This window comes from Henckelia pumila, chromosome 4 (genome assembly GCF_033568475.1).
Source record: "Henckelia pumila isolate YLH828 chromosome 4, ASM3356847v2, whole genome shotgun sequence".
NCBI lineage: Eukaryota > Viridiplantae > Streptophyta > Magnoliopsida > Lamiales > Gesneriaceae > Henckelia > Henckelia pumila.
In genome coordinates this window covers 15,379,710-15,399,552 of record NC_133123.1, presented here as the reverse complement: position 1 = coordinate 15,399,552, position 19,843 = coordinate 15,379,710, and the positions used below count along the sequence as shown (strand labels likewise).

The following is a 19,843-nucleotide window of genomic DNA, read 5'->3' as shown; positions in this document are numbered from 1 at the left end:
TAGAGGTCCTCAAAAAGGAAGAGACAAATCCAGGGGGAAGTTTAAGACCATAAAAGAATTCAAGTGTCATTATTGTGGAGGTCCAAACCATTATGAAAGAGAATGCAGGAAAAAGAAGAGAGATCAAAGGAATGGTACAAAGTCAGAAGAGAAAGACACGGCTGCAGTTACATCTGATGGAGATATTATCATTCTTGGCAATGAAGCGTGTTTCAACGTATCATACCAACAAACTGATTAGATTATTAATTCTGGAGCTTCATATCATATCACTCCACACAGAGATATGTTTGCGTCCTACTCAAGTGGAAACTTTGGAAAAGTTAGAATGGTCAATCAAGGTACGACAGAAGTCATTGGTATGGGGAGCATTGTCTTGGAGACAAATACAGGATCTCGTCTCACTCTCAAATAAGTTCGCCATGTTCCAGATATTCGACTTAATATCATTTCTGCTAGAAAGCTTGATGATGAAGGTTGTGTCAGTCACTTTGGAGAAGGAAAATGGAAATTCATCAAAGGTTCTCTCATTATCTCTAAAGGTGTGAAGCAAAACTCTCTTTATCTGATGCAGGCTAAGATATCCAGTGGAGAGGTTAATGTATCTACAAAGAATTTCACCATTGAATTATGGCACAGGAGACTTGGCCATATAAGCCAAAAGGGAATGTAAATTTTGGCTAGAAAGAAACTCCTACCTGAAGTATCTGGTATGCACTTGGAAACCTATGTTTATTGTTTAGTTGGAAAACAACACAGAGTTGTATTTCAAAGTTTATCTCCATCCAGAAAAACTCAACGCTTGGATTTAGTGCACACAGATTTGTGTTACATGAAAGACAGAACTCTCGGCGGTGTCTTTATTTCGTAACCTTTATCGATGATTTCTCCCGAAAGGTCTAGTGCTTTGCGTTAAAATCTAAAGATCATGTTCTTGAGATATTTAATAATTTTCACGCAAAAGTTGAAAGAGAAACTAGAATGAAGTTGAAATGTGTTCGCGCAGACAATGGTGGCGAATACAGGGGTCCATTTGAGTAATATTGCTCAACTCATGGAATCAGGCTTGAAAAAAGTGTTCCAAAAATACCTCAACACAATGGTGTGACTGAAAGAATGAACAAAACAATTTGTGAGAGGATAAAGTGCATGTTATCTTATTTCAAATTGCCCAATTCCTTTTGGGGTGAAGTTATGAGAACTGCAATTGATTTGATCAACCTTTCTCCATCAGCTCCGTTAGATGGTGATGTTCCTGACAGAGTTTGGTTTGGGAAAGATGTCTCCTACAAACACTTAAGAGTGTTTGGATGCAGAGCCTTTGTTCATATTCCAAAATATGAAAGATTCAAGTTTGATGATAAATCCAAAAAGTGCATATTTTTGGGTTATGGCCATGAAGAGTTCGGATATCGACTATGGGATCCAGTAAAACAAAAGATTGTTAGAAGCCGAGATGTTGTATTTCTTGAAGATGAGATTGGTTGTGATGTTGAACACAATAAAGAATCACAACAATCCAATTCAGAAATCCCAGTCAATCTAGATTCAGTTCGTTCACCCATAGTTCGTGATCATGGGGGAGATATGCAGAGTGATCATGAAGAGTTAGTTGAACCAGATGATGCTCAAGACAACTCCTCAGATTTAGCTTCCGAGACAGGGATTGGAAGGTCAACAAGACAAAAAATACATTCTACAAGATACAGTCCACATGAATATGTGATGCTCACTGATGGCGGAGAACCAGGAAGTTTTAAAGAAGCTGTATCAAGTGCCCAAAAAGATAAGTGGATCAAAGCGATGAAAGATGAGATGCAATCGCTTCATGACAATCATACCTTTGGATTGGTAAATCTACCAAAAGGTAAGAGAGCACTTAAAAATAAATGGGTTTACATGTTGAAGACTGAAGAAAACGGATCACGACTGAGGTACAAAGCAATGCTGGTTGTAAAAGGTTTCAATCAAAATAAAGGTGTTGATTTTGATGAAATTTTCTCACAGGTGGTGAAGATGTCTTCTATCAGAGTTGTTCTTGGACTTGCTGCAAGTCTGGATTTGGAGATATAACAACTTGATGTCAAGACTGCATTTCTTCATGGTGATCTAGATGAAGAAATATATATGGATCAGCCAGAAGGATTTAGAGTCAAAGGCAAAGAAAACATGGTCTGTCGGTTGAACAAAAGCTTTTATGGATTGAAGCAAGCCCCAAGGCAGTGGTACAAAAACTTCGATTCATTCATGATGAGTCACGGGTACAGGAGAACCAGTTCTGATCACTACGTGTTTCTTAAGAAATATGATGACAATGATATCATCATACTATTGTTGTATGTTGATGATATGTTGATCATTGGTGACGATTCAACCAAGATAGAAAATCTTAAGGGGGAGCTTGACAAGTCTTTTGCAATGAAAGATTTAGGACCAGCGAAACAAATTCTTGGAATGAAGATCTCCAGGGACAGGACAAATAAAAAGTTTTGGTTATCTCAAGAACAATAAATTGAGAAAGTTCTTGAAAGATTCAAAATAGACAAGGCAAAGACTGTTGGCACTCCACTTGCAGGGCATTTCAAACTAAGTTCAGTTCAATGTCCCACAAGTGATGAAGAAAAGAAAGAAATGGAAAATGTTCCTTATGCTTCAGCAGTCGGCAGTCTGATGTATGCAATGGTATGTACGAGAACTGACCTCGCTCACGCAGTTGGCGTGGTAAGTTGATTTCTCTCAAATCCGGGCAAAGATCACTGGTCAGCAGTGAAATGGATATTCCGATATCTGAGAGGTACTTATAGATTTTGTTTGAGATTTGGAACTAACCTACCTGTGTTAGAAGGATACACTGATGTAGATATGGCTGGTGATGTTGATTCTAGAAAGTCCACATCCGGATACTTGATGACATTTGCAGGGGGAGCAGTCTCATGGCAATTAAAACTTCAAAAGTGTGTGGCATTATTCACAACAGAAGCCGAGTACATAGTCACGACCAAAGCATGCAAAGAACTTATATGGTTGAAGAAGTTTCTAGAAGAGTTAGGCCTAAGGTAAGACAAGTTTACGCTCTACCGTGATAGTCAGAGCGCAATTCATTTGAGTAAAAACTCCATTTTACACTCAAGATCAAAGCATATTGATGGGAGGTATCATTGGATCCAAGATGCGTTAAACGACAAGTTGTTACATCTTGAGAAGATACATACTGATGAAAATGGTTCCGATATGTTCACAAAGTCATTGCCAAAAGAAAAGTTGGAAAGCTGTAGAAGTGCAGCGGGTCTGATTGAATCTACAAAATGAGTTAGAGGGGGAGAATAGTTGGAATTCAAACACATTTTGGATTCAACAATTCAAAGTTCAACCATGGTGGCTACCAAAATTGATGTCATTCACACCATGGTTTCACACTTCAACAACCCCAAACATTTGCCTATAAATAGCCTCATTTGCATTGATTCAAAATCATCCCAAGAAATCCCAAAAACACAAGAAATATAGAGTGTTTTTGTAGCCTAGTCATTTAGATAAATTATAGTATGCTCTGTGGTTGCGGCGATGTCCGATCTTCCACATCAGAAATAATTTTCTGCGTGATTAGATTTGTGTGAGTTCCACTTGTAAAGTGAGATCGAGTGTGTCATCCAAGAATCGTTGTTCTTGAAGTTCTTGGTATCCCTTAAGTTGTTCTAGGGAGCGTTGTTGTTATCTTCTATTATTGTAAGAATGTGTTGTATCCATTATTGATAAAATGGAAATTTTATTGGTGGACTTCGGTCCCGTGGTTTTTCCCTAATTTGGGTTTTCCACGTAAAAATCCTTGTGTCTTTCTTATTCATGAATATTATCTTGATTGATACTGATATCATGAAAACACTTTGATCCGATAGTATCACTGAAGGAGAAAAGAATCAAAAGCTTCCGCTACATAAAATTCAATTAATTTTGGCTATCTTTCCCAACACTTTATTTGTGTAGGACTCTACAAGAAAATTCTTTCCATGCTTGGACTCTCATCTATAAGTAAAGGATTCCTGCGCACAAACAAACGTGAACTTCAGAGGAGAATTTAGAGAGCTTTCAGAGAAAATCACACATCAAACAATTCGAAGATTCTGAAGCAAGGTTTTTGCAACCTTCGTTGTTGCATGTCCCTGTGCTGCCGTTGGTGTTGAAGACATCGGAGACAACACTGTGGGAATAGTGTTGTTTGAAGATTTTTTGTGTCTCTTCAAATTTAGCTATGGGAGTTGCATCTGATTTGTTTTACCCTGATTATTTAGGATGCAAATTTTATTTCTCAATTTTTTGAGAAATTTAGGATTTATTGATTTTTCATAAAATCACTAGTATTGCTTTGTAAGACTGATCTTACTTTTTCTATTGATATTTAGCCCTAAGGCACCCGCACGAGTTTTTATACTCGTGCAAAATTAATTTTATGTGTTATTTATTTTTGTTTATTTTACGTATTTATTTTCCGCTGCACTGTATTGTCTTTGGTGTTGTAACACTGCAGAGAATACCAACTCTTGATTTTATCCTACAATTGCAATACGATTTCTGTCATATATATTTATGAATATGCCATATGGTTGTGAGAAAGCTCAAACTCGGTAAATATGTTGAGTGAACAAATAAAAATATTAATACTAATGCAAATGATATGATTGAAACACAATACGTTATTGAAAAAAAGATGAATTTACAACACACAAGACAGAACCACAATTTTTATTTTTTATTTTAATAGCTTGAAAATTATTATATTAAAATGCTTTTAAAACCACAATAAATAAAATATTTCGATGTGCAATATTACTGATGAATGAAGATTCAATAAATAAATTTCTAACGAACTTTAACAACAATTTTATTTAAAACGTCTTACAAAACTAGAATTTGTATATGACAGATGAATGATATTCAAAACTTTTTGTTAAAAGAATATATGAAATTTATCTAAATTAAATTTGTTGAATTTAAACTTGTTAACTCAATATATGTATATGCCAACTTTTTAATTAAGTAGTAGAATATCATTAAATAAAATATTTTATATATTACCGGATCGCGTCATAGGTAATGCATATCTCTTTTAAAAAGAGAGTATAATGGTTTTTTAAAAATATTTTAAAATAAATGTAATTTTTTTTTGAAATTTTAAAGTAATATATATTAAAATAATTAAGCCACACATAAATTTTTTATATACTCGTGAACAAAGCATAGACAGTGCAGATTTTCTTCAAAGATAAGTGCTAGAAACTTGGGTTTACCATTTTAGTTGGAAGTTTCAGATTTTATTTGAAAGTTATAAAGAGAACCGAAGCTTGCATTTTGAATTTATTAATTATTTGATTTTGTGATGAAACTTTTGAATGATAAATATAATTGTGTACTATACAACAGAGAAGAGTGTATCTTGAACTTGTACAGCTTGGAAGCATTCGAATGTTTGAGGTTGAAATTTGCATCTAGAATTTGATATGTGATAAATTTAGAGATTTTGGGATATATTATAACTTGAAGAGTTAGTAATGATGTTGTAAATTAATAAAGATCGAAAACTTTGATGAATGAAATTGATGTTTTTTTTTTTCAAATTGGGCTAGGTTGGAGGTTAAATATTTACATCATGCTAATGTTGTAAATAAAGTTATATATAGTCAATTTTATTGGAAAATTATAATCGAAAAAAACTCAAGCTTGAGCTCCGTTGTATGTCTGACGAGCCCGAAAATGAGCTTGGTTAACGAGCCTGAAAACGAGCTTGCTAACGAGCCTAAAAAAGAGCTTTTTAACGAGCCGAAATCGAGCCAAGCTCGTTTAATATGATAAACGAGCTATTAACGAGCTGAGCTCGAGCCTATATATATATATATATATACACTAAACGAGCCGAGCCCGAATATGATACTGTTCGACTCGGCTCGGCTCGACTCATTTGCATCCTTAATAATTTCCTCGGCATAATTTGGATCAAGCTCTAGAAAATAAATAAAGTTATAAATTACTTTGTTATCTATTATTGATTTATCAACCCCTATATTGTACATCCATCATGATAATCTCATTATATTCATCTTGATACTCTCATCTTACGAATCAAACGTGAACCGATTATTTTCCAGGAAAGAAGATTGACTATGCTTTCCCTATATTCACACTCACTATCATAATTATTGGTATTTCATTAACATACAGCAATAATGCATTTTTAGAATAAAAAGTACACATTTTCAGCCAATCAAAAGTGGGAATTAATATTACGTGAAATCATCTTCTGCAACATGAAAATGATTGCAATTCTTTCATGCATGAACCTTCTATTATCATGTAAACATTTACATCCACAATTTTTTGTTCTAAATTTAATTATGATATATATTTTAAAAAAACTTATATATTTCTGGATAATTTTCTTTTTAAAAAAATGACTGCACACAGTTGTAAGTGTAATAATTGGAACAGTGTATAGCCAAAACGAAATCCGACCTATGTGTGATTAAAGCCAAAAGGTTACAAGACACCAGTAAATTATCACATGGCTTGCAACCTAAATAAAGATCCCCACTCACCTTTGTAATGACCATGAAAAGTAGCTTTCTTCATTTATAATTCCCATCATTCTTTCTACCTTTTTTTTTTAAAAAAAAAAATATTGTTATTAATTAAAAATATTCCGAATTAAATTCAATGTATATATGTATATTATTTTGAAATGACGACTTTCAGAATTATGACTTAAAATGACAAAGACATTTGATTACAAATTATTTATATGCAGTGCCTAAAATTAACTAAACAAGTGAGGCAATTTACATTATTTAGTAGACTAGGAAATTCGCCCGACGAAGAATATTACGTACATGTCGTATTCGAGATCCAGGTTCACGTAAGTATGACTGCACGAATACTAAGGTAGTGTCTGAGAGAGCTTATACGAAGTACTATTCTCAGCTTTTTTTTAACAAAATTTTACGGAATTTCAAAATTTTGTGAAGGAAAACCTAAGAAGTGCTTTCAAAAAGCTCTTCCAAACACTACATAATTCGAGTTTCTACATACCTCCACTCAATTTATTAGCCAACTCCTTGTGAAAAATATTCCAAAATCTATATATATATATATATATATTCTAATATGATATGAAAATGGGGTGTAAAATTATATTGGAGTATTTTAGTGTCATGATTAATTATTAATTGTTATCACTTTTAAATGCAGCTTATAAGCTGCAAAATGTAAAACGGTCCAAAGAATTAGGTGCAACAAATGTGGTGACTCATAAATTCGAACAGTATACGTGCAAACGGAAGTGACATTTTCTTGTGGAGATAAAATTTAAAAATAATATCTGAAAAATATTATTCAGATATTATTTTGTTATTGAATCAATATTTTGATTCTATATAGAAAAATCAAAGGCCCTTTTGAGTCGCAGTTGCGAGTCTTTGACCAAAATTAAAGAAGCACAATATATATAGGTGCATGAATTTAAAATAAATGGGGTCCTTTTTCTAATCTAATTCATGATAAAGGGGGGGCATTTTCACTTGTCACCAACACTCAAATCCCTCTTGGCCGCATGGTTTTCATGGGGCCAAAGTCGATCGAGTTGGGATCAATTCAAAGATTATATATCATTTTTTGGGAGCCAAAATCAACTTTAAAAAGTTTTATATCAACAAAAAAGTGCAAGCAATCCATTCATATTCCTATATATATTTAATCAATATTTGCATATCAAAAACAAAGAATTCATTGGATCTAAACAAAAATTCGATATGTACAATTTAATTTGGATTTCAATCACATTGAAAATCGTCGTGTGTGCATTCGCTAGTGGATGGATGTTCGGTACGTAGACATGAATTACATGAATTAAGTTGAACCAAGAAATGAAGAAATTCATATGTGAAATATTAATTTATTTATTTTAGATAACATATGTATCGGAGCTTTTTCTTGCCTAATTCTGGGAGAGGACAACCTTCCAACACGGGATGCATGTGATCACAACATTCTATGCACACATAGAGTTGGCTCTCATTTAAAATCTTTTTATCTTACGTTGAGATTTGAACTTGTGAGTCTCACGTTATCCTCCAAATGCTTTCAACACTCTTGTAATTCTTTGTTCTAGCATGTCGCTTTGTGGTCGGCTTGTTTCTCACCACTATTAATCTTTCGTTTTATTCTTGTGACCAGAAAAACATTTTGAAAAAAGAGAATGCGAAGCCTCTCTAAAATTTTCCGCATAAAATCACACGACTCGTGCTCTCATATTCAACTAGGAAAAATTGATTTGTCATCAATTTCTTCTTCTTCAATCCTTGTATAATACAAATATGTATGATTATGAAAGGGGTCCAATGAATAGAGGGAATGATATGGAGAGTACAATGAAAACAATAATGGAGATAAAGAGAAGACATGCACACGAGCTTGGGCATGTCCTTTAGCTTGGATACCTTTGGCCCTATAAATAATCACCCACTTTACTTTACTTGCCTTGTGGAATTGGACATGCCATGTAGCGTAGGCCAAAAACGTGTCACATCCACTACAAAATTATATCGACCCTACTACCCTCTCCCCAAAAGATAACCCAATTAAGCACTTACTTTTGCAATTTGCTTCATCATATATAAAATCATCATCAATATATATAATTATACCACTTTTTTATACATATTTTTATAATATTTTTAAGATAAATAACAGTAACGTACATAATTATATATCAATCTTTTAAATCATACAACGACATAAGCGTCACCCGATTGTAACGATGAATCATAGAAGTTGCATTAGCTACAAATTTAACTCACGAAATTAAAGATGTGGATAAATTGTAGGTAATTGCAAAATCACACCTTTTTAAAAAAAAAAAAAAAATAGAAGTTATTGTTTGAGAATATAGAAGTTATATATTCTGGCTCTCTGTTTTTAAATAGTATTTTTCAAAAGGGTTCACCTAATCACTGGAGATTCGATTTCCTCTTCACATACATTAAATTATTGTTGGACCAGTCGCTAGGACGGTCCTCCGATTTTTTTTGAAAAAAAATATATATGTAACACTTTTTTTTTATTTTTTTATTTTGAAGATTATATTTATGTATGATTTTATAATATTATAAGTTAAACCGACGTTGACAGGTCAATGATATTTTTAGTTTGATTATTTTAATGGCACAATGAAGCTTGATAGGCAAAAACGAACTCGAAAATTTGTCTAGAAGAAGCAACTGATTAAGATTTTTTTTTTTGAAGCCAAGCAACTAATTACGTTAAAATATACATTATGTAGTATAATAATAATTCTGGAAAACGAGTGTGACAAGACTTAAAGCGTTTTAAATAAATTATATATTAAATTTGAAAATTATTTTAAGAAGATAGTTGCTCTTATCTGCCGTTAGTGCTTCAAAATCTTAATTATTGCAAAAAGTTTATTTAAGTTATAAAAATAATTGTATATTTGGGTCATGTTTATAATCTTATAACAAATAAATTAATATTTATTCATAACGTATTAATCTTTACAAACGATTTAAGATGAGTTTTTTTTTTTTTTTGAGGAAAAGATGAAATTTTTTAAAATTAAAAATAAAGAAAAATGGAAACAGATTAAATAATATGTAATAGTTTTCCAATGAATCTTCCAATTTATTTAATTGTACAATCCACTCTACAGTTAGTTATACTGACATTATATATATTTCTAACATTTTACAGTAAGAAAAAATTCTTTATCATGTTTTTTGAAAATATGACATCGATTATCTAACAAAGTTGATATAATATTTGAATAGTACAAAAACTCCTATTAGATAGCTTTAGAAGTTAATTTTATAAGACGGATTTTTAATATGAATTAACCCATGAAAAATTATTACATTTGATATTAACAATATTACTATTCATTGCATACATAGATCGGATCAAACCGTCTAACGAAAATAAATTCAAGAGACTGTCTCATAAATGATTTGCTCAAACTAGAAATTATAATAATAACTAATGTGTATGAAACTGTGAAAGATTGAAGAAACCCATGCCTCTTTTTTATTATATATATTTTTATTTTTTATGCCTCTTTTTATTATATAAAATTTAACTTTATGCATAAGTTCCCATGAATTAGATGCAAAATTTTTAAAACAATATTTTCCTAATAATTTTTTAAAAAATCCATCTTGAAAAATTGATAGACATGATTTGAATGTGGTTAACTATAAATGTTAAAAAAAAATCTCAAGTTGGTAAAAGCAATCTTTCTATTTTATTCTTATATATTTGTATATGTATCATGTGAGATGTGAATGTGGCCACCAAATTGAAAACAGAAGCTTGAAAAAATCATTATATGAATAAATTTAATTAAAAAAATTATTAATTAATTTATGTACCATATCTTTTGTCAAACTAGTCATTAAAATTCGCGAAAAAATGTATGTGTTTGTCATTAAAAGTCAAACAAGTACTGGACTTGCAGCAGCTTGGATAAACCAAGAAAAATTGAGAGCAAAATTTTAATGCCATTTATTCTGAATGGATATTTTTTTTCCACATTTTCACTTATAATGTATTGTTACATAATTTTGTCTTAATTATGTAATGCATCTCATATTTCGCATATTAATATGTATGTAATGTTGTTATATATATGATAACAAGAAGAATTTTTAGACTCAGATATGTGTAGTAACTTGCAAACTATACACACTCACTCACTAGGAAACTTACATGATACTGCAGTCTGCAGACAAGCTCAAACATAGAAAAATTTTGTTGAATTCGATCTCGATCACAAGCTTCGCACACTCAACCAACTCATCTACATGAAAGGACCATTTATGTCATTATATTACCCGATATGTATGTATCCCAGTCAATATTTGTTCATACGAGATGTATCTTTCACAAGAGATAGCATGCAAAATTTTTTCCCGGCTGGGATAGCATGTATTTGACTATATATATTATTGCGAAGTTTGTTTAAATGCCACACTACCTTAACTATCATCTCACACGTAAAAGATATTATTATTGTGTACTTTATTTTATGTAACATTCTATTTCATGAATAATACTCTCTCTCTAACTATGAAATTTTATGCAAAATCACGAAATAAGTTCGTCCTCGAGATAACATCGGAACATCTCATCTGATCTAATAGTTGTAAAGAGATAACATGTGATGAGTGACAACTCGAATGAATAGGAAGATCGTGGACTAAAAATTTCAATCGAAATTATACATAAATTCGGCTCGAATTCGATAATTTAGGGAGCATGTCAAAAAAATGTAACCCCAAAACTTGTAAAGTTGGATTGATTTGTTTGGATGTGTAGGCTAAGACCTCAAGTCATGTTCCAATGGTATAACTTAGCTAGCTTTGTGCCCACACCCCCACACACAAACACCAACTCACACATCACCACTCCACTAGTATTTCGTGTCCTAATCATGAATTCTTGGAGAGAGAGAGGGAAAAAAGACAGTGAGAACAAGAAAGCGATCAATTACATGTCAATGGAGGTTATATGCACCTTTCTTTATGGCCTATATTTATGATTAAGCCACTCCCCCCATTTCTCTTGCATTTCCACACTCATTTTTCTCTCGTAACTAGCAAAAATCTAGCACCCCACGAATTGGGCTTTTGGCCTTTGCTGAGTAAGCCGCCATTTCTTCACTCCCAACCATGGTGAGTGTTGCAGATTTTCTTGAAAAGCCCTCTCTTTGGAAATGGGTTTTTTGAGTTTTAAGCTAATTGATTTGTTTCCCCATTCAAGCAGGGGGAAAACATGGAGACGGGGTACGACATTTTGAGCCCATCGAAAGTCAACAATGGGAAAGGAGGATTCAGAGCAGCTTCCTTCGTTTTCGGTACCAAGATTAGTTTTTTTGGGTTCTTGATGAGTGTTTTCTTGCACGAATGGTCAGTGAGAATTACGTATTAGCGCAGGATTTGATGTCTTGTTCTTGTGTTTTGTGTAGTTTTGGCGGCATTGGACAATATGGGTTTTGTTGCGAATTTAGTGAGCTTGGTTCTCTACTTCTCGTTGAAGATGCACTTTGATCTGTCTAGTGCAGCAAACACTCTCACAAATCTCATGGGATCAGCTTTCTTGTTGTCTATTGTTGGTGGTTTGATCTCAGATACTTACATTAACAGATTCAAGACTTGCCTAATCTTCGGCTTCCTTGAAGTGTTGGTAAATCGAATTATATTGAAATGTCCCTGTCTTGAATCTGTTTGTGAATTTCTTTTTGGATAATTGAAGAATCATTGAATAAATTACGAGGAAATGGAAATTTTTAGTAAGCTAACTTAGCTTAGATATAATTTGGGAACAATAATTGCCACGCGGTCCTCTCTCTGGGCTACAGTACTATTTCTAAAAATTGAGGCAAACCAGTGTCACCTGTTATGATTTTGATGCTACTAAGTTTGGTCTTGCTCACTATTTTATCTTTTTTCACACCGGAGGGCTAATATCAATGTCATGACATTGATATTTGCCATTTGGTGAGAAAACATTCCATCTGGTTTAAAGTTTTTGAAATGTACGAATTCTTGAATTCTTGCTTGATGTGACTCGTGAGCTACTATGCATATGAACCTCTTTATAATTAAAGAAATTATGTCTTGTTCTTTATCTGTTAGGCTCTATCAATGATGACAATTCAGGCTCATGATGATAATTTACTACCGAAACCTTGCGGCAAGTCAAGTTGCATTCGAGGTGGAATTGCTGTCTATTTCTATGCATCTTTGTGTATCTTGGCGTTAGGTATTGGTGGGGTAAAGGGTTCTCTTCCAGCACTTGGAGCTGACCAATTTGATGCCAAAAACCCGAAAGAAGCCAAGGGTCTTGCTAGCTATTTCAACTGGCTGTTGCTTAGTACTGTTGTTGGTTCGTCTATTGGTGTTACTGTCATTGTTTGGTTTGCTACTAACAAGAACAATCAGAATTGGTGGAAGGGATTTCTTACTTGTGCTATTGGTTCAGCCGTCGGATTTATCTTTCTCGCGGTTGGAAAACCGTTCTTTCGCCTTCAAGTCCCACGAGAAAGTCCTCTTGCAAGAATTATACAGGTACAAATATATGCATTTCTTGCACCTTGTTCCTATGCTAAATCAAGCATCTTATCTTGCATTATTTAATTAAGTACACTCGGTCCACTATTATTTGATGGAATTTATGCTGGTTGTGATATAAGAGTTGTGATTCTGAATTCAACTTTTTTTGTGGGCAGGTTGTTGTTGTGGCAATAAAAAATCGCGGGTTGTCGCTTCCAGCGAGCACTAGTGAGCTATATGAGATCAATGAGAAAGATTCGGACCCGGCAGCTCAAAAGATTGTTCATACCAATCAATTTAGGTAGTCTTATATACCTGTCTCGTGTCATGTATATATAGTTCATTCTCTTACCTAAGCTGAATTTGAATCCCTTCTCAAATACAGATTTGTCTCCTTGATCATTGTAACATGGAATTATGAATTTTGTTTGAAAAACCAAACTGAATTAGGAGTATAATATGCTACCAACATATATATGCTGATCATGTCCACATCCTTGACTATATCTTTACATGACGTCAACTGTAGGTGGCTGGACAAAGCAGCGATTCTCCATCGAAATGCCGAGCCCTCCCCTTGGAAAGTTTGCACAATAACACAAGTGGAAGAAGTAAAAGTCCTAACAAGAATGCTGCCAATTATTGCTAGTACAATCCTACTTAACACATGCATGGCACAGCTACAAACCTTCTCAGTTCAGCAAGGCTATCGAATGGATCCCCATCTTGGTTCTTTCCAAGTCCCTGCAGCCTCAATCCCCATCATCCCATTACTCTTTATGATCATCCTCATTCCAATCTATGATCGTCTTTTCATCCCCTTTATTCGTAATTTCACAAAGCATCCATCTGGAATCACACAGCTTCAAAGAATAGGTGTTGGCCTAGTTCTCTCAGCTGTGTCCATGGCCGTGGCCGGAGTGATAGAAGTTAAGAGAAGAAATCATTCGTTGAAGAATCCGTTGAAGCCCATTAGCCTTTTTTGGCTGGCATTTCAATACGGGATATTCGGTATTGCTGATATGTTTACTTTAGTGGGATCACTTGAATTTTTCTACAAAGAAGCTCCTACTGGCATGAGGTCACTTTCAACCTCTTTTACGTATATATCACAATCTTTTGGGTATTTCTTGAGCAGTGTTTTTGTGAGTGTTATAAATTCAGTAACGAAAAGAATCGCGCCAAGCAAACAGGGTTGGTTGTATGGACAAGACTTGGACAAGAACAATTTGAATCTGTTCTTTTGGTTCTTAGCAATCTTGAGCGGGCTCAACTTTCTCTGCTTTCTGTATTTCGCGACATGGTATGAATACAAAAACAACGCAAAAGTCGCCGATAAGAATGCTGTTCCAACTTCCCAGTCCATCAATCCTCTCTTCAAGGCGGTGGCGGAGGAAGATCTGCCGAAGGCTGTAAATGGTGGCTCCGCCGTGGAGCTGACGAATGGGAAAGATTGATATAGTATATTTACATGAAACTTAAATGGTATTTCGTAAAGTTATAGTCTTGATGGCCTTTCCAATTATTATTATTATTATTAATTTATTTGTGGGTTTTTGTGTGCTGTGATTTTTGATGATCTTATATTGGCTTGAATTGATACTTAGATGTACTCACTTACAATAATGTTGTAAAAATGTTTTTTGAGGGAATGGAGATTTATTCTGCCAGATAATAGTAAATATGAATGGATTTTTTATTATTCTTTTTTGGTCCTCTTTTTCTATCGACAGGTCCCTCTCCTAGTAATTGTTGGATTTCTAAATATTCTATAAAAAAAAAAAATTGTAGAAACAAGAGAGAAATGAAGTGACAACTTACTAGACATAATTTGCTCAATCAATTGTACATGTTCAAAAAAAATGTGTTCAATTTAAATTGTTTTACTGATTTACTACCAAAAAATATATATGTATTTGTTTAACAAATAAGAAACAAATATTATTATACTAGGAGCAATGTTCCAAAAAGCGCTAGGCGGACGGCGACCCACCGCCTAGCGCCTAGCTGCAACATTTTTTTAAAAATCTAAATAATAAATAATTTGAAATATTAATGAGTTTACTGTAAAATATAATTTTTATGTCTTACATTTTTCAGTTTTTGTACGAAATTCTTGTAAAATTTTAATAATAATAATAATAATAATAATAATAATAATAATAACAACAACAACATAAATATTAATAGATATCAAGTCTTCATATGTAATATGAGATTTAATTTTTTGATTGACTTTATTTTCTTCGCTTCTTTCTTTCTGTGTTCGTTTCTCGCTCAGCGTCTTTTTTTTAGTTTTTTATTTTTAATTTTTTTAATAAAAAATAGTAACCGCCTAGGCGATTTCTGTCAGCCTATGCGACACCCAAGGCGGGAGATTAGGCAGGCAACGCCTAGTGACATAACCTATAGCAAGAAAGCGAGGCGGTGGACAATCGTCTAGCGCCTAGGCGGGTCTAGACAAAGCCTTTTAGAACACTGACTAGGAGTAAACTATCATCGCTGCCTTCCATCGATTTGGGAGAGTGTGTTGTGTATATATGTAGCAAGGTTTATATGTGTGATGAAGGTAATTGAGATTTATTTTCTAATATTTTCAAAATTAAAGTGGAAAGTAAAAAAATTAATTAACCTAAAATAGTATATTGCTTGAAAATAAATAAAAATATATAGTAAAAATTATATCTCGTTATTGGAGTAGAAAAATTGGAAAAGATGTATAACAATAATGACCCTGGAAAAAGACTAGTGAACTTTGAAGCGTCCCCTCAATACCTACTTTCAATTCATAATGCTACCATTTAGCCACTCGTATGGTCTTATTCCTTTTCAATCCGCCGAAGACTACGCATTTTGTTGTGGGGACCGACTTAAGGATGCTTTAACTAAATCTTCCCAAAAATCATAGGGGTAGGTCTCGAGTTCAAGGATGATGTTGAATCACAATTTCACCAGCGGTCGCACAAATTATAATCATGTTCATGATAAAATATCGATTTTAGTGATGTATGTGTTGATGTCAATGAGGTACGTCATGTTTACTCATGTAACTTTCGGGTTAATCTATGCTATACCGGGAGTGTTTTACCCCTTAATTCAACACCATTAGATCATGTGGGTCCCTTGTATTTTTATGGAAATTGACATGTTTGTGGATGATCCAAGGACTAATATTTGACCACATCATGGGGGAAAAGTACTCCAGGTGTAGCATCGAATAATCCGTAACTTTCATCAAATCGGTTATAATCATGGAATTATGTTTTGACGGTCAATTTTAATCTTTGTCATCAAAATAATGTTGTAATTAAGTGGCTAATATCGTTTTAAATTTTTATAATGACGTTAAACATATGAGAGATTTTTGTTAACCACGTAATTGTTTAAATTTAACAAAGATATTAGTCATTGGGGATGAAAATTACATGATTAAAAATATTACACTGCAATATATACATTATAACTAAAATTGACATTTGATCCCAATCATGTTAATCATAATTCATCGCCGAAGTCCCTTTTGGCCATGAAAAAGTTGGATGGATTGCCAAAGGTTTTGAAATATTATTAAACATGCATATACATATATTTGGATTTGGTAGAAGAAATAATTAAAATGGGCCCAATCTCTATTGGGCCAGGAATAATATCTTTTCAGAAATTAACATGATTTCTTTGAAATGGACCTAGCTAAACAACCCAAGTGCAACTCGTCTCTACAAGCATAAACATATGTGCATTTCCGTATGTTGTGCCATGTTATTGCATGAAATAATTTTTTTTAAAGGAATATTTCATTAAATATTCTGAGAATGAAATATCACGCAAATTAGAATTTCACCCCTTTTTTTGTGGATTCGAAGCAAATTAAGTTATGATTAATATAAATATAGTTAAGTTGTTTCACTTGATACAGTTACATAAATCTCTCTCAGTAGAAAAGTCTGGATTCTATTAGCGAATCCCCACTATAATAATCAGAGATATAGCTAGAGTTTTGTGAGAGGAGATGAAAAACTCTTCTCAAGATAAATGCACTTGCATATCGGAAAATAAAATACCTCGAATCACATAAAAATAGATAAATTATAAAATATTTAAAATTATTGGTGTACTGAAACTGTGAAACATACATAAAATAGTTCAAATTTGCAACATATTAAAATTAGAATGGGAAGAAAAGTAGAGAACAATCTCATGAAATTTTCTTAATCGATGCGACCCATGAAAAAATATTATTTTTATATTAAAAGTATTATTTTTCATTCTACATATGGATCAGGTCGATCCGTCTCACGGATAAATATTCGTAAAATCGTCTAACAAGAGAACTACCTATAATTATATATGTTTTTTTAAATCATATTATATAATATTTATAACATGTTAATTGGCGTGATTAGCTATGTATAATTATAATTAATTATTCTTACATGATACAGATATATCGCAATTATCTTATTATTATAACATGAATTTATGTAATGCAACACATTTGTACCTTGATTTTATCGGCGACTATTATGGTAAAGTTGGACCATACATCCTCTTGTTTGATCTAATAACGCAAATCTCTGTGTTAAAAGAAAAAGGAAAAAGGGAAAAGGAATATAATCATGTAATAAAAAAAATACCACGATCACCTCACTAGGATTCAATTAAAATAAAAAAAAATACATGATGTATGTAACAATCCACGGACGACTATAATAATTTTTACTAGGTAAATACTGATTTGAGCGGCGGAATACCTTCATCAAACAACCCTCGATGCTACTCATTTTGCTTTTGATGTAGGTACGAGCCACGAAATTCATTCCCCGCACTTGTTCAAGTACTAATCTGACCACCCAGATCTCCACGAATTATCCGTGTTGTGAGTTCAACACAATTATGCGGAATTGGATCGAGATTCACCAACAAGATTAAAGTAACAAATAATTGAAAATGAACACAACACACTCATGCAATCAAACAACAAGAAAAGAACACAAAGCAATTTTAGTGGTTCCGATTAAATCAATCCTACATCCACTCGACCTGAGGATCAATCCACTATCACCAAGAATTACAAACTGATCGATTACAATTCACAATTTTGTAGTAGTTCGGTTCCATTTTACAAAATTAATTCGCTAATCATGCTTAGATTAAATAAATCATGGTTAAGGAAATTTATATGTGATTAATAGAATTGAAAAATGGATTCAGAACGTTCGAAAATAGCCCGGAGAGTTCCGAGTTTAAGGACAGTTCAGAAGCACCTAACATAGTTCGGAGGGTCCGAACTGCATTGAGATCGGAAGCTCCGATCATAGTTCGGAAGCTCCGATCGTCTTCAGCCAAGTGTCAAATTAGTGACGTCAGCAGGATGACGTCATCAGTGGAGATCGGAAGCTCTGATCACAGTTCAGAATATCCGATCTGCTGGCAAGGACACATGTCAAGGAAACATGATACGTGGGGCTCGGTGCTTATCGGAACCTACGATCGCAGGAATCGGAGGCTCCGATCGATGCCTATAAATATAGGCTCTGAGATTCATATTTGAGCACCAATTCACCAACATCTCTATCGAATTCTTAGTGGTTTTAGGGTTTTTCAGCCTTCTTTGGTGAGGGACGGGGTCTTGGCGAGGCTTCCAGAAGTCGTAGCGGAGTTGTGCCCAAGTTCTGGGGCATTCGACAACAAAGGACTGACGACGGACGAAGGTATAACTCTAGCTCCTTATAGAAAATAGGGAGTATGTTATAGCTTAGTTAAGACTTTTATAATAAGATTATGATGCATGAGTATTTTGCATTGTAGTGCGGACTATAAGCTTGGACATAGAGCTGGTGTAGCTTGCCTAGTAGAATTAAAGTACGAAAGTACTGTTTGAGATACCCTGACTGAGTATGCATGTATTATGTGTTGCATTGTTTATATGACATGATTTTATCTGCATATATTATGCCACGTTATTATACTTCATGCATGATCATATTGAACATGTATTCTTGAGATAGTCAGTAGTAGGGTGCTCACCCTACATGTAGTGGATGGTTGGATACGTGGGCTCGTGATCAGGTCATTATTATTCACTGGGTATATGAGTTACCTTCTGATGCGACGGCGCATCGTGCTATATACCTTGGGCCCAGTCTATGAGCAGGATTTCTTGGCCTCGTGTCTTGGTACCCGTACACTTGCATACATGCACATATAATATTTGTATACTCATACTCTCGTACTAAGCGTTTTATGCTCACGTCCTCGTATTGTTTTTGGACACTCTATTGGCCTATTCCACGGGGCAGGTCTCAGACTCGATGGAGCAGAAGGCTCAGGAAGACCTTAGTTGCAGGATGCAGCAGTGGTGGAGATAGGTTCCAGTGGGATTTTTAAGTATTATGTCTTGATACAGCTATTCAATATGGTTGTATAACAAAGTATTTACAGATTCCTTTCCTTGGAATTGTACCTGATTATGTTTTCCGCTGTTTAAATTTGTTTATTGTTTAATTAAGTTAAATGCATGCGTAAGTTCTTGATTAGTAGTGATCACGGTGTGGGTCACTACAAATCCTCTCTACTCAACCGAGATAAAAACCACTACATAATATAGGGACAACTGAACAGAATACAAGCATAGCACTCTCTTATTCATCTTGTCTCAAATCTCCTATTTATAGGTACATCAGCTTCCCGAAGATTGGAGAAATAACCGTTAACAAAATCTGGTATTCTGTTAT

At 33.7% G+C, this 19,843-nt stretch overlaps 1 protein-coding gene across 2 annotated transcripts; it reads left to right on the top strand.

Annotated features, from left to right (window-relative positions):
• The first annotated feature begins 11,458 nt into the window (after positions 1-11,458).
• LOC140863879 (protein NRT1/ PTR FAMILY 4.5-like) lies at positions 11,459-14,796 on the top strand. Of its 2 annotated transcripts, none has more exons than XM_073267650.1 (6): positions 11,459-11,729; positions 11,821-11,911; positions 12,023-12,240; positions 12,693-13,124; positions 13,286-13,410; positions 13,639-14,796. In XM_073267650.1, exons 1-6 carry the CDS (start codon positions 11,727-11,729, stop codon positions 14,564-14,566), a joined length of 1,797 nt encoding a protein of 598 aa, XP_073123751.1. In that variant the 5' UTR covers positions 11,459-11,726; the 3' UTR covers positions 14,567-14,796. The 2 variants fall into 2 exon arrangements, with proteins under 2 accessions (XP_073123751.1, XP_073123750.1); XM_073267649.1 differs by having other exon boundaries at positions 11,818-11,911.
• Positions 14,797-19,843: the final 5,047 nt, after the last annotated feature.